The 13,786-nt window shown below is 36.6% G+C and overlaps 1 protein-coding gene across 1 annotated transcript in view; it reads left to right on the forward strand.

The window, feature by feature from the left end:
• DCDC1 (doublecortin domain containing 1) overlaps positions 1–13,786 on the forward strand; it is a 383,998-nt gene that overhangs the window by 192,322 nt on the left and 177,890 nt on the right. The window contains exons 14-16 of the mRNA XM_067532113.1: positions 163–288; positions 2,186–2,291; positions 10,643–10,780. Coding sequence (XP_067388214.1) covers positions 163–288; positions 2,186–2,291; positions 10,643–10,780 — 370 coding nt within the window. The remainder of the gene's footprint in view (positions 1–162; positions 289–2,185; positions 2,292–10,642; positions 10,781–13,786) is intronic.

The following is a 13,786-nucleotide window of genomic DNA, read 5'->3' on the forward strand; positions in this document are numbered from 1 at the left end:
TGACGTATAAAATGCAATGGGTTTTAATATTTTCTGTCTTAGTTCATTCAACAGCATTTCCATTATGTTCACTGCCTTCATATGTATAATTTCATTATTGTTTTTGAAGCTGTTTGATTTTGTTTCAGAAAGGTCAGCTTTGATTTTATTTCCATTTTTCAGGTCTCCCTTACACCATGTTCTGACTTTGACATTTGACAGAGTGACTGCAGCTGAAAAGGATGGTATCACAGTTATTTATAAAACTCCTCTGGATCCTAATGCTGATCTTCTGCCTGGATGTGACAAGTATATTAATTTCAGCTTTGTCAAAGTTCTCTGAAACACTAAACCCAAGATTACAGAGAAAGAAAGGGAGAAAGATAGAGGAAGATTAAAATATTGAAAAGTTGTCTGCAAATCTTCCTATAAATGTAACAATTTATAACATTGTTTCAGTGCACAGTATAACACATCAGTACTTCATCGTCAGCTCTTCATGAGGTTTCAATAGTTGTAAAATAATACATTTAATATACCTCATCCTTCAAATTTTACAAGATGTGACTAAAATAAGTAGGAGACTTTTTCTGCAACAGTTCAGTGGGTAATTTCAATAAAGAACTGTTGAGTCACTAATATATTTTAGTTCTAGTAATCTTAATGAAATATAAATAAAAGACTTTGCTTTTACATTTGCTAAAATGCATTTTAAAACATTTCCATATTAAACATGCCATTTTGATATGTTAACATGCTGAAAACAAACGTAGCCAGCTAAATTGCTGCTTGTGCATTTTGTAACGCTTTATGTAAATTTCAAATCCCATGTATAGCCTCATTACTGCAAACAGTTACGGACATGAGTAAGTAACATTAAGCATGTGAGTAGTCTCAGACAACTTGCAGGTTACTCATATGATCAAGGCTACTGAAGTGCATAAATGTCTGCAAAATCAGAGTCTATATTTCCATCGTAACATGTGCATATCCATTCAAAAATTCTAATTTGGACCAAATATCATAATAAAAAATGCACTTCACTTCACTGTGCTGATTCTCTAGCCTGCCTCCCAATCCCTACTCTGTAACAATAGCAGTTTATCAGATTAGTTCCTTTTATATTCTCTGTTGGTACTGCCCACCTTCCTGCCTACTGCAGAGTAGTTAAGGTTCACCAGAGCAAGTACTAGTACGTCTCTCTGAGAGGCCCTAACTACAGTTTCCATTTTGCTGTAGTCTCCAGATCATCCTGTCCCTTCTGTACCCATTGTTGCTAGGATGAGATAGGCGGGACAGGGAGATAGGATTCTTGCAGCACGTGAACAACTTTTACTGCAAGTTAACATAGTTTTTTATGTGGGAAGTCTAAAGTGTATGAATACATAAACATAAACATTTATATAATCATGTACGCTTACAAAATGTATAGATCAGGGCAGAATTTGTTTCTGTTTTTATGTCAGTATGGAGCAACATCTACTTTTCATATAACAAAAGGAAGGCCTAAAAAAGAAAACATGCACAGTTTTGTTGTCAAGTTAATCTATTCCCCATTACATAAAAATTGTGTTTTTTTTATAAATATTGGGTGAAATCCTGGTTCCACTGATGTCACTGGCAAAACTCCCAACTATCAGGACAACCCAACATTCCCTGTGAGGCAAAAAGGCAGCAAAGTTGGCTCAGTATCACCCTCACTCTCCACACTGGGGCTTACAGTGTAAGGAGTGTGTTAGAAATGTGACTGTGACATAGAATGTGGCTGGATTGTTGCTGTACTCCAGTGATTCCTGGGTGTTGAAATGGCCATTACTACTGCCATTATTAAGAGCAGCCTGGGAACTACTTTGTTGTACTAGGGGTCAAATTATTCCATGAATGGTCCTGTGATTTGGAGAGAGCAAAAGTGGTGTAATACCATCTTTTCTCCACCCATCTGGGTTCCTTGCACCAAGTTGAGTTTGGTTGGACCAAAGGACTGGAACCAAAGTGTCCAAATTTTGTCCATTGGATTTTAGGTTTAACTTTGATTTAAGCCTGTGTATAATTTATAATATTTAAATTAGCACACCTACTAAGCATTACATGTACATTTTTTACTGTTTGTAAATATTAATTATATGCTAACAGACATTTAACATTTAATAATCTTAAAATAAAAGGTATAAATAAGGAATCTTTTAATGACTTTTTTTATTCTCAGTTGGGAAGCTTTTACAGGATTTCCAGACAACTTGCAGTGCACAAACCACCAGACACTTCAAAACTTGGAAAAGATAGACATGGATAGCCATTTTATACAATACAAGGTCAGCATATTCTTTCTTGTTAGTGCACTATTAACTGTTACATAGTTTAAGTATGATTTTTATATACCTGACTTTCATTTCCTATTTGTGCCAGTTAATATATTGAATGTTCCAATGCCGTTGATGTAACAAATGTCCCATAAATACAAACACTCCAAAGGATAACATATTTACATCCTTGCTTTTTACAATAGATTTGGAAATGAAAGAAAATCAAATTATTAGTCTAATACAATAACTTTTGTCTGGTCCTTATATTTTGGTGGTGTTTGTATAAATTCTGAGTTCAGAATTTCATTTTGATACCATAATTTTTGTTTGCCTATAAAGGTACTGTGATACAAAAGAAATAAGCACATTCGCCTCACTTATCAAATCAAATGTATTTGGTAACTGAAAAAAGTAGGTATTTAGACCTATATCTAAACTAATATATTCACATAAAACCTCTTGTCTTGCCTGAGTAAAGTCGTCTAGATTGTGCAAATCATTTAAATTAAACTAGTTACTGTGGCTACTTTAAGTTTACTTTGAAAAGTGAATAGAGTACAACTTTAAAGCTATCCTGCACCATTTTACATTGAGTCAGTTAAAGATCCTTCACAGAGATTCTTCATGAATGAAGAGACAGCTTAGTCCAGAAGCAAAGGATATGGTCTGGAACTTAGAAGACCTGCATTCTATTTTTTACTGAACCACTGACTGGCTGTGTTATTATGAGAAAATCAATGTATTTCTCTGAGCCTGTTTCCTCTCCCACCTTTTGTCTGTTTTGTCTATTTAAAGTGTAAACTCTTTAGAGCAGGGATTGTCTCTCATTACATCTTTAGACAATGCCTAGCACAGCACTGTAATACAAATAATAATATTGAGGCAAATCTTGTTCCTGACTCCCACATAAAGTTCTGCACCAGTTCTGTTGCAATGGGGGGAACACAGGCATGATGCAAGGAGGGCCATTGGGGGAGCGGTCTGCACCTATCTGTATTTTGCATGGCTTTATCTGTGGCAATGCAAAGGAGCAATAGCATGATTTACTGTGTTTAAACTACGGTTAACTAAAGCACCATTTTTATGTTATCCGATATTGTTTATATATTAGCATCTTGTATTGATTATGCTTCTGCTGTCTGGTATAAACGTGTTCCAAACAAAGTGACCTTGAGATGCATAAACTATAGATCATCAATGGGGAAAAAGATAAAACATCTGAATACTGCTAGTGCCTATTTGCAATAAAATATGAGAAACAAACCTTAGAAGATATGGATAGTTAATATAAGCTTTAAAACTACAATTGTACTAATCTGTTGAGGCTTTTACATTTGGAAACAGGGTGAGAGCATCCAGCAATTACACATCTGGGGGTGAACAGTGTATTGTGAATGATAATTTGATATCCTCAAGAGGGACTTCTTTAAAGCTAAATTCAGGGCAGAGGTGCCGGATACCTACAGTATTTTGTATTTCAGAACCTTGGAGCTCAATGAGGTGCAGAAGACACTAAGAGGATTACACACTAAAAAGGCAAAAGGCTCAGATGTTCTGGATGCATACATTTTAGAATTGTCTTCAGGTATAGATATTATTGCTCAACCCCTAGCTGTTACTTGTCAATAGAAGATTAAAAATAATACATTTCCAGCAGAGTGGAATTTTGGACACATAATCCCAATGCGTACATCTGGGGCTACAGATAACCTTGACAATTACAACCTGTTGCTCTTTTGTCACTGGTGAGGAAGATTGGCCTATAAATCAGCAAGTTGGGATAGACAGCCATCAGCGGATGTCATCTCTTGGTGCTTTCTCAGGGCAAGTTATTTGTTCACTCATACTGCTTTGTGAAATCCATCATATTATTCTTTTGACAAAGAAAGTCTTGGAGGAACTATAATTTTGGACCTTACATACACTTCTATATGCTTGACCTTTTACTGAATATGAAGAGCAATTTAAACTTTAGTGCACAAGTTCCTTAATTGTTTCACTCATCTTTGAGACACAGCGGTAAAATTTCAAGGTGCTGTATAGGGCTTTAAGTCCTCAATTCCCACTAATGTTAAAAGAAGTTGTGTATCCCACTCAGTCAACGCACATTGGATAAAATTCGCCCTGTGCGGAGGTCCAGCTTATGGCCTAAGCACCACTTGAGTCCTGCTTTAACTCTTTAATACTTCTAATACAATTATTTTGTCAAATTGAAGTCCTCTAACCATGTCACACAAAGGCTGTCAATATTAAAAAAGAGTACTAGTTAAAATCACACTGCACTGGTACATGTTGTTTCACTGGCCAATAAGAAGACATTGTTACCACCAATTTAACAACATTCCCACTTGAAGTTTATGTATCTTGTTTTAAAGAAGATATGAAATCCAAGCATAACTATCCAAGCACCTCTCCTACAGAAACTAAATTATTCATATTCAGGAAGTACGAAATCAGCTTAATACATCATCCTCCAAACCATTCATACAAATCTATCATCACTACTTTTATTTTGATGTTCATTCAAAAAAAGTTACAGCAACTTCATATTCAGAATATACATACATATATATATTCTGAATATTAAGCTATATGTATTTGTTGAAGATTATTAATCTTATTATATTATCTATATGTAATATAGTCTTCAACAGTAACACAGTTTAGCCAGAAAATAAATACTGAAGCCTAAATGCCTACTAATATAAATTCTGTCTGATCAATGATTCAGAAATCTTTTCTGGTGTGATTTAGAAACTCTGGCCAAGTCCAAAAAGTTATGAATCCCTATCCTGTCTTATATTTTAGAAAACCTTAGCATTTCCACATTACTTGTGTGACTGTCTATCAGTAATAAAAATGAAAGTCACAAATTAAATTTCAACTTAAAATAGAAGATGGATGAGCATGATAGATGACCTATTCATTAATGGGATTCTAAAATATTTAAGAATGTGATGAAGAGGAGAGATTTTCAGAAGCACTCAAGTGGATGTCAGTTTGTGCTTCTAACTCACTTACGATGCTTTTAAAAATCTCACCTTGAATACGGCATCTAATATAAATTCTAAAAATCTTCAAATAATGTTAACTCACAAATATTACATATTAGCTGTTTTGAGGTTATTTCCTTTATTCTGTGATATGAAGTAGCACTATATTTAATAACTCCAGTGAATCTCTAAGCTATCATTCTTTGAAGCTCTACAATATTATATTCCAAAGCATTTGTACAGTCACCAATAGATTCTACTTTATATCAAAGTTAAGTAATTTTGAATTAAATGAATCAGTCTTATAGCCTATGGAATCAAACACAATTAAAAACAGCGGCCAATATGACTTTAGATAATATTGTTTTTTAAAATTGCGGGTCAATCATCTTCTTGGACATTCTCTATTGGAGTGCCTGGAAAATAGCTAATATGAAGAAGAAGATAAAATAAGAGAAATTTTTTCTCTTGGCACTTTTCCCTATAGTAATTACAAAAAGCCTATTGATGCCATTGGTCTGTTTCTCCTCTCATTTGCACCAGTTATACACTAGTGTAATTTTACTAACTTCAGTGGAATTGCTCTTGAATGATACTGATATAAGTGAGAGGAGAACCACATATTTATCAATCTCTTGCACTTACTTGGTCATTGGTTATCTCTTGAAGACAATTCAACAAAAAGAAACAAAGTAATAAAGTAATATTTCCTTTAAGTTTAACACAGTCAGCCTGGACTCTGGTTAGAAACTCATGTAACTAGGCAAAGGAGAATCATCCTACTGCAGGGAATAACCTTCAATGGCTTAGAGTTTTCCTGCTGTTGTCATTAGAGGTGTTGCTAGAGGAGAGGCAAAAATACAGCATTGAGGAATAGCAACAACATCTTCTCTACCAAAAGGCTTACAGAGGGCCAGCACTCTCCAGAAAGCCAAAAAGGAATGGTGATTGCCGGAGAGAAGGTGTAGGCAGCATGATTAAAAACTGCACTGATTCAGCGCATCCTCTGAGCAGCCTCTACCAGTAAGGCTCCTATATTGCCCTGTCCATAGCTAAATCTGCTCCCATTACTTCTGGCAGGAAACAGGGGTGAAGATAGCTAATATTCTCACCTGTCCTTCTCAGGGTAACTCCTCTACAGGGCCCAAGTTCTACGAGATGTTTAATTTTCATCTTCCTACATCGCTTTCAGTCAATTAATCTGACCCTATAACTTCAGTGCTACCATTCCCTTAAAGAATTCCTCTTCAATATAAAAATGCATCATTCACAATATACAGTAATACCTCAAATCCGCTCACTTAATGCATATTTATAGTGCTATACAAATAATAACAGTAAAGTAACAAGTACAGACCAAGTCTCAGTTAATGTAATGTTAGTGAATGAATTTTTTCAGATGGTGATCTCTGTGATATCTTGGCTTTGCTTGTACAATTTCCAATATTATTACTTATAGCTACACCATATGCTTTATCTCTTTGCCTTCTTTCCAAAAAGAAGAATTTTAAAATAATAATTTTATTAGAAAGTGGAATGGATGTTTTGTTTGCTTCTATCTGTGGGGTTAAAGACAACTGTTTAATAGCATGTGCCATATGCTATGAATATAATTTTCAGTGCAATTTCTAATGTTTTTTTTAGCACTCTAACTCACTCAAGTCTCATCTCTTCAGTTCATTGTCATGGGCTGCTAGTCTGGAGCAAAACTATCAAATAGAATAAAGGTGAAATCTCACAAGAAAGTTAATGGCCATTGTTGCTTCTATGGGGTGCCATTGCCCCAAGCACTGCAGGTTTTTAACATCATCTGAAGCTGGTGAGAGGAACATGCTGTTGCTTCTTTATCTAGTGTCACCTGGGTACTGTCCAGCTTTATCATCTCCTGATGAACAGCATGGTGTTAGTCCTGGGTGCCAGCCTGTGATGAATACAAAGGGCAAATGCTTCCTCACTGCTGCACCACTAAAACAAATGTTAAAAGATTAAAACCTGTGGCAGTGATAACAAGAATATAGGACCTTGCAGCAGGTATTATACAAAGAGGCACACAGCATAATGATACTTGTGTCTAATTCCAACCCAAACAATCTTCTCCCCAGTTGTAGTGAAACCTTTGATATCTGACAGCAATTTATAATAGCGAGGTTGAGTAAGAGTGCTGTCTTAAACCCTGAGCCTTTGGAGGAGGATTAGTAGAATATTTGTTGTGATTGTACAATAACTGTGGGGGTTCCCTTGTAAGATCTGCCTGCTGCTGGCTAACAGGTAATATGAAATCAAATGTCTCTCTGCCAAATGTGTTCTGCTTCTGCTGCTTTGCCAGCCTTCTGTATATGCTCCACTCCATTTACTATCAGAAGGGAGTGGATTAGAAGTAAATCAACAGCACACTTCTCCCACATTGCTATTCTGATCTAATATCTCATTGCAGGGTGGGTTTTTGGTTTTTTCCCTTGTTTATTTTGGGTTCTGAACATCCTTTCTGATTTGATTTTTCTGTTCATATACAAGTCAAAAGCCCCATGAACAGTAGTTGATGCATGTAGGCACAAGCTTGTGGCAGATAGTTTCATTCCTAGATCTCTGTGGTTTAAAACGGTTATGTTGTAAACTCTGTACTTGAAATCAAGGGAGAAGTTTATTTCCAGTGGAACTTTAATCACCTTGCCAAGTACTTAGGGCCAATATCATCTGGCATAACTACATTGACCTTATTAGAATTATTGTTGGCCTATTGAATTTTATCCTAATCACAAGAGATATTGATCATTGTATTTCAGATTTATTAGCACTTGCAGTAGAGAAATCCTAGGTTAAATCTCCATTAATCTGTATTTCTTCATTAATGCTGTCTCATTGTAGTTATACAAAATATTTGGGTCATAAATTTCATGGAAGCAGTCATTGAAAAGTGAGTATTTTGACTTATACATCAATAGTCCTTATATTACAGAAGGAGCACTGCTAATTTACACACAGTCTCATTTAAAATAAGTATTATTCCATCCAGGTAGGATTCTGAGTGTGAACAATAAGTCTATTCATTTCCTTTCACTTTCTTTTAACAATAGGAAGCAGAACATTGTTTTGTTGTTACTATAGCTTTGTCTTAGAAGCTTATAGAGATGTTGAATAATGTGGTTCATTCACAAGCTTTTCTTTCCTCAAACATATTAACAAGGGTCATATTGCAAGTGTTAAGACATGATGGAACTCCAGTGTTTATAGCAAGCATAACATGCCCAGAGAGCATTCTTAGAGGACAAAGAGATCTTGTCAGTCACCGGCTAGAGACACTTTTAAGATTTCACCTCAATTAATAGATTGTGCCCAATTCTATTCACTTGAAGTGCATCCTGCAATCTATTCTGGCAAAAATATAATTTTTTTGTCTCCTAAAAGTATATTAAGTGTATTTTATTTATATGTGATTATTTTGTTTTAATATCGTCACGAAAAAAGCCAAAATGACAGAAGATTTTATCAACTTTTCTAATCACCGTCTTCATTTCTTATAAACATTCAAGGCCAGATCTTCATCTGGTGTAAATCTGCATAGTTGCATTAGCTTCAGGGGAGTTATATTGATTTCTACTATCTACGGATCTGGTCCTCTGTTTGTTAATCAGAATGAAAACCTATTTTGAGGCTATCCTGTCCATTTCCTGTCAGGGCAAAGGGCCTGTTTTGATGGTCTTTCATCAAAAACTAATGAAACTCGCAAGGGTTCAGAGACTCTGAGGAAGAATCCTGTCTTGCTGACAGACTGCTCTGCTGATCTATGGGAGACATTATAATTGGAAGACATTATAATTATCTTTAACTATTTATACAGTGACTCCTAAACACCTGCTTTCTTGTGTTTACCCTTGGAAATCACTAAGTGCCCTACAACTGCTGAAGCAGGAGGAATTCAGGGTAGGGACCTAGTGTTTATATAGCACAATGGGGCTCTGAGGGGCTTCAGGGTCCTACTGTAGTCTTAGTTATTACTGAGTATTTATAATGCATATAAATGTCCAGAGAGTTTCTGTTTCCATAGGATCCTCAAAATTCTGAGCAGCAGAACTATTTTGTGTTGGTGAAAGCTTCTAGAGTGAGACTGTTTGCCTTTCATGACAGAGTCTGACAATGTGAAGCTTTTTCAAATTATTTTGCAGATAAGATTGTGATCTGGACTGAGCTGTCCATCTGTGTGGTAATAGAGTCAATTTTCAGGGGGAGAAATGCAATTTTCTCTATCTCATTTGCAGCTGGTCATAGTCACTCAGGTTCTGAAGGTGCTGGGGAATTGTATATATTATGACCTGTATGCTACATGTCTCTTCAGGATGGTGAAAAAAGATTTAATGGGGCCAAGGGCCTGACCCTTGTTTTTCTCATGTACAGATTTATGCCTTCATTACTCACTGATAATTTCTAGTGAAAATATCAACTAGTTTTTCTGTTAGCCAATGTATCTCAAGCCTATTGAAGAGCAGTCATAGGACATTCAAATTTTGTTGCAGAATGGTCTTATATCTGTAACTAATGGGATTTCTGTGTGTAAGTCTTTATGCATTCATTGATGGGATAAAACCCTATTAATAAATGAGAGCCTCTTTCAGGTTGTCATTATCTCCATATTCAAGTACTTAGCAAATTATTAGTTGGTTGGCAGGGGCAACTCTCACTACTAGAGTAGGAACATGTAACTTCAAAGTTATTACGATTAACTTACTATATACAAGATTGTAAGTTCTTTTATAACTTTTATTTTTATTTCATTAAAATTAGTTATAATTGGTTAGTACAATATTAAGTATATTAGTTGATTCAGTAGTATAGCTAAAATAATGTACCTGTTTCGTTGTAACTGTTCTACTTCTAAGGAGAGGTTTTAACATACAGGTCACATAATCAAGGACCATTTTCTGCCTTTACTTTAGCTGTACTGGGAGAAGTACACTGCACTGGGATTAGACCGAGTGCAGGGTATTTCCCCCTCTGAGCAAAGGGGAAAGTAGGATGAAGGTCTGCACTTCGGGGAACGCAACAGTACTCCATCCCTTGTTTGGGACTCATGGCCAAGATTCACTCAGCTCTTAAAATGATGAAACCATAATATGTTGTAATCCAATTTATTTATTAGGATTAGCTTAATTCACCAATATTTTTTCATGTATACTTACATGGCCAAATCATCTTACTCAGTAGCTGTGCAGTACAAAATACTGTGCAGTACAAAATATCATGTCTACACTAGAATACTAAGGTTGTATAGCACATTTGCAGGGCATTTTGTAGTATTTGCTGAACGTTGCTAGTGATATTAATTTAAAATACCAATTACAGTAATACTCTTGTTTGTTTTAATATGTTTAGGCTGATCCCCAGATAGTTTTTCATGTCTCTGTGGCCATGGAAAAAATGAGGAAGGCACTTCCTAGAAAAAAGGACAATCAGGATCTAATAGTCCCATCAACAATGTGGCCGCTGGCTAACATGTGGCTGATCACAAAGGTATTGTATTGATCAGAGAGAATATCAAACAAAGTGGCATTGCCAAAATGACATTCACTGGTATTTTGTGGGCTAATAATAACATGCCGTTTTGGCAGCTTTTTCTTGATAATTTTTATTAGAATCTATTATATCAAAGTTAGGGGTTTTTTTTAATTCAAAATATGAATTGTCCCCTTGGGGTTAATCTCATCTCCACAAGCCTAGTTGGGATTCTTTTGCATTGCGGTTTGGGGGAAGAATAGGAAGGAGTAGGAAGCTGGGAATTTGCACAGAGGTTCATATCTTCCATGTGAAATGGAGCCCGACTTTGCAGGTTCTCTTTATAATCTACAAAAGGGAAGGTGGGTTGGAAGCAGCCACTGGAGCTGTGACTACATAGATTGTGTCATCACCTCCAGGTTAGAATATGGAATTAATTGTACATGCAGTCAAGGGTCAAGCCCACATAGAAGTTATATAATTCATGCAACACACAGGCAACCCACTTTTTTTTTTTTTTAAAGGATAGTATTAATGTTTTCTGCTGTTCCTTTTTTGCTAGTGGACTGAATTATAATCCTGGTGCTAATTTAAGAGAGCACTTAATGGATCAAATCCTGTTTTTTCAAAGTCCACTTGTTCATCCACAACCTACCAAAACAGTTGTGCTTAGCTGTTAAGATGCAGCTGGTGAAGTACAGAATAAGACTTCAAGGTCCAGCAACAGAGCCATTCAATAATCAGAGCCAAACTGTAAACACTGTTCCAGAGTAGAGCAGACTGAACACAACCTGATAGTATTTAGATCAAAAAGCAGGAGCCACCATTTTACTGAAGTCTTCCCAAATTATATATTTTTGTGGCCACTATTTGATAGAGAAGTCAAAGGATAGGAGGAAAGTAAGGATAAAAAGAAAGAGGTGGAGTGGGGAGGAAGCTCAGATAAGTCAGTGCAGAATTTGGCCCTAATTTGTTATGTGAAATTGCTGTATTTTGCAGAAATGAGGCATATTGATATTCGCTATTATCTTCTGCATTTTACTTCACACTATCAGTTCTGGATTAATATCAAGCAACTTATATTTGTTATATTATGTAAAGCCTTGTAAAAAAGGTAATTTTAAATCTTGTAAACTTCTTTCTTCTCCTGTTTCATTAGTGAAGGGAATTGGACAGGCTGTTAGCAGTTGCTATTATGGTAGTCAGGTATTTTTCCTAGTGAATGAAGACAACATTTTTAAACTTCCTCCCTATCATATTGCCACTCAGGAGGTGAGCTATTACCAATGTGTTTGAATAATCCATGTTACAGTACAAAAAAATCCCTAAGTTAGTAAGTAAAATTAGAAGACAGCACTAAACTTCCCACAGTTTTCATAAAGATACTAAAAAACCAGTGTATACAACATATTAAACATATTGGTCTCTATTTTTTCTCATTGCCTGGCAGATTTAATCACACAACTCACATTAATTTTTAGGCTACTTCTGCAGCATGTAGGGAGTATATGTAGGTACAGAGCACAATGAAAAACCTTCTGCATCCATACTGCGGTTTGTAGCTACATGTGTCAATGAAAGGCTCTGGCAGACGGGAGACAGTGGAGAAGGGCTTCAGCAGCTGCCCACTGCAGAGCCTTTCACTGTGGCAAGGAAAGGCTTTGGCCTTGGAAAGGTAGCGGAAAGAGCCTTCCCCTTGCCTTTCTCCAATGCTGGAGACTTTCCTTGTGGTGGGGAAGGGATTCAGCAGCGGGGAGCTGGAAGAGCCTTTCCCCCCTACCTCCTCCCTTCCTGACCCTTTCCTACTAGGGGCAGTCTTTTCCTGAAGAGGGGAAAGGCTCTAGCAATGGGACACTTCACTGCTAAAAAATAGCAATGTAGATGGGGAGGCATGGCTTGGAATAGAGAGTATGCAGGGCATGTATTCACGTATATAACCACCCCCTTCAGGTAGGTCTTTGCTCTATGCACCTAAGCTGTGCCTCATCAGCTTCTTTAAGGTATGTCTACACTTCATGCTTCTTTTGGTGGCATGTAGAGTACATTTCCACATAGCTCCCTAGCACAGGTATAGATAGCAGTGTAGTTGGTGTGGAGAAGGAGTTGGTGTTGCTGCTGCTGTACCCCACCTTACCCATAACCTAGACCCAGATGGTTAGGACACTCAGCTGGGATGCGGGAGACCCAGGTTAGGATCCCCACTCCGAAACAGACCCAAAACTGACTTTTTCAGTTCACCACAAATTCTGAAACATTTCAGATTTGGTTTGTGCTGAACCAATTTTTTTAAAAAAATTTCGGAACTGCAATCAGACTGAAAAATCTATTATTCGTTAAGGTTAAGCTCTACTCGCAAAGTCCAGATACTTCTGTTCTCTCAGCTACCAGCAGAGGGAACATGCTAAAGACAAGAAAGGGCATGCCCAGAGTGCACTGTGCTTTGGCTATACTTGGTTGAGGGGCAGCTTTAGGGGCTTGTTGCAGCCAAAATGAGTGGCTGGCTAGCCGCAAAATATAAGAAGCCCTGAACAAGAACAGGAATTAAATCATGAAAAACTGGACCCCAGTGTTTTCTCACTTTTGTATGTGTGTAGCTTCATTCTTGCTGAAAAACACAGCAGTAATCTGGGGCCAAACTCTTTGCAAAGTTGACCCATTGACCTACTGCATTTCAGCCAATACGCTATTTCCAAACTTTGAGGAGTGTATAAATGCACTAAAAATGTATGTATTTGCTGTATTAAGAGTCATGCAGCTGTAATTGTCCCAAAAATTACAGAATTATATTTAACGAATAGAGACTAAAATAAATATTTTATTCACTAATATTAACAGTTTTGCAACATGCTTGTACCATATTACACAGACCCCATTCACATGCCAGAGGACCTACTGTTGTTCTGAATTAGGGTTGCCAATTTTGGTTGGAGATATTCCTGGAGATTTCATTATATGATATAATATTTAAGTAAAGATTAATCTTTAATTCCTGTAGACTCCAGGACAATCCTGGAGACTTGGCAA

The sequence above is a fragment of the Emydura macquarii genome, unplaced genomic scaffold, assembly GCF_026122565.2.
Source record: "Emydura macquarii macquarii isolate MOO-44397 ecotype Brisbane River unplaced genomic scaffold, CSIRO-AGI_Emac_v2 contig_3240, whole genome shotgun sequence".
NCBI lineage: Eukaryota > Metazoa > Chordata > Testudines > Chelidae > Emydura > Emydura macquarii.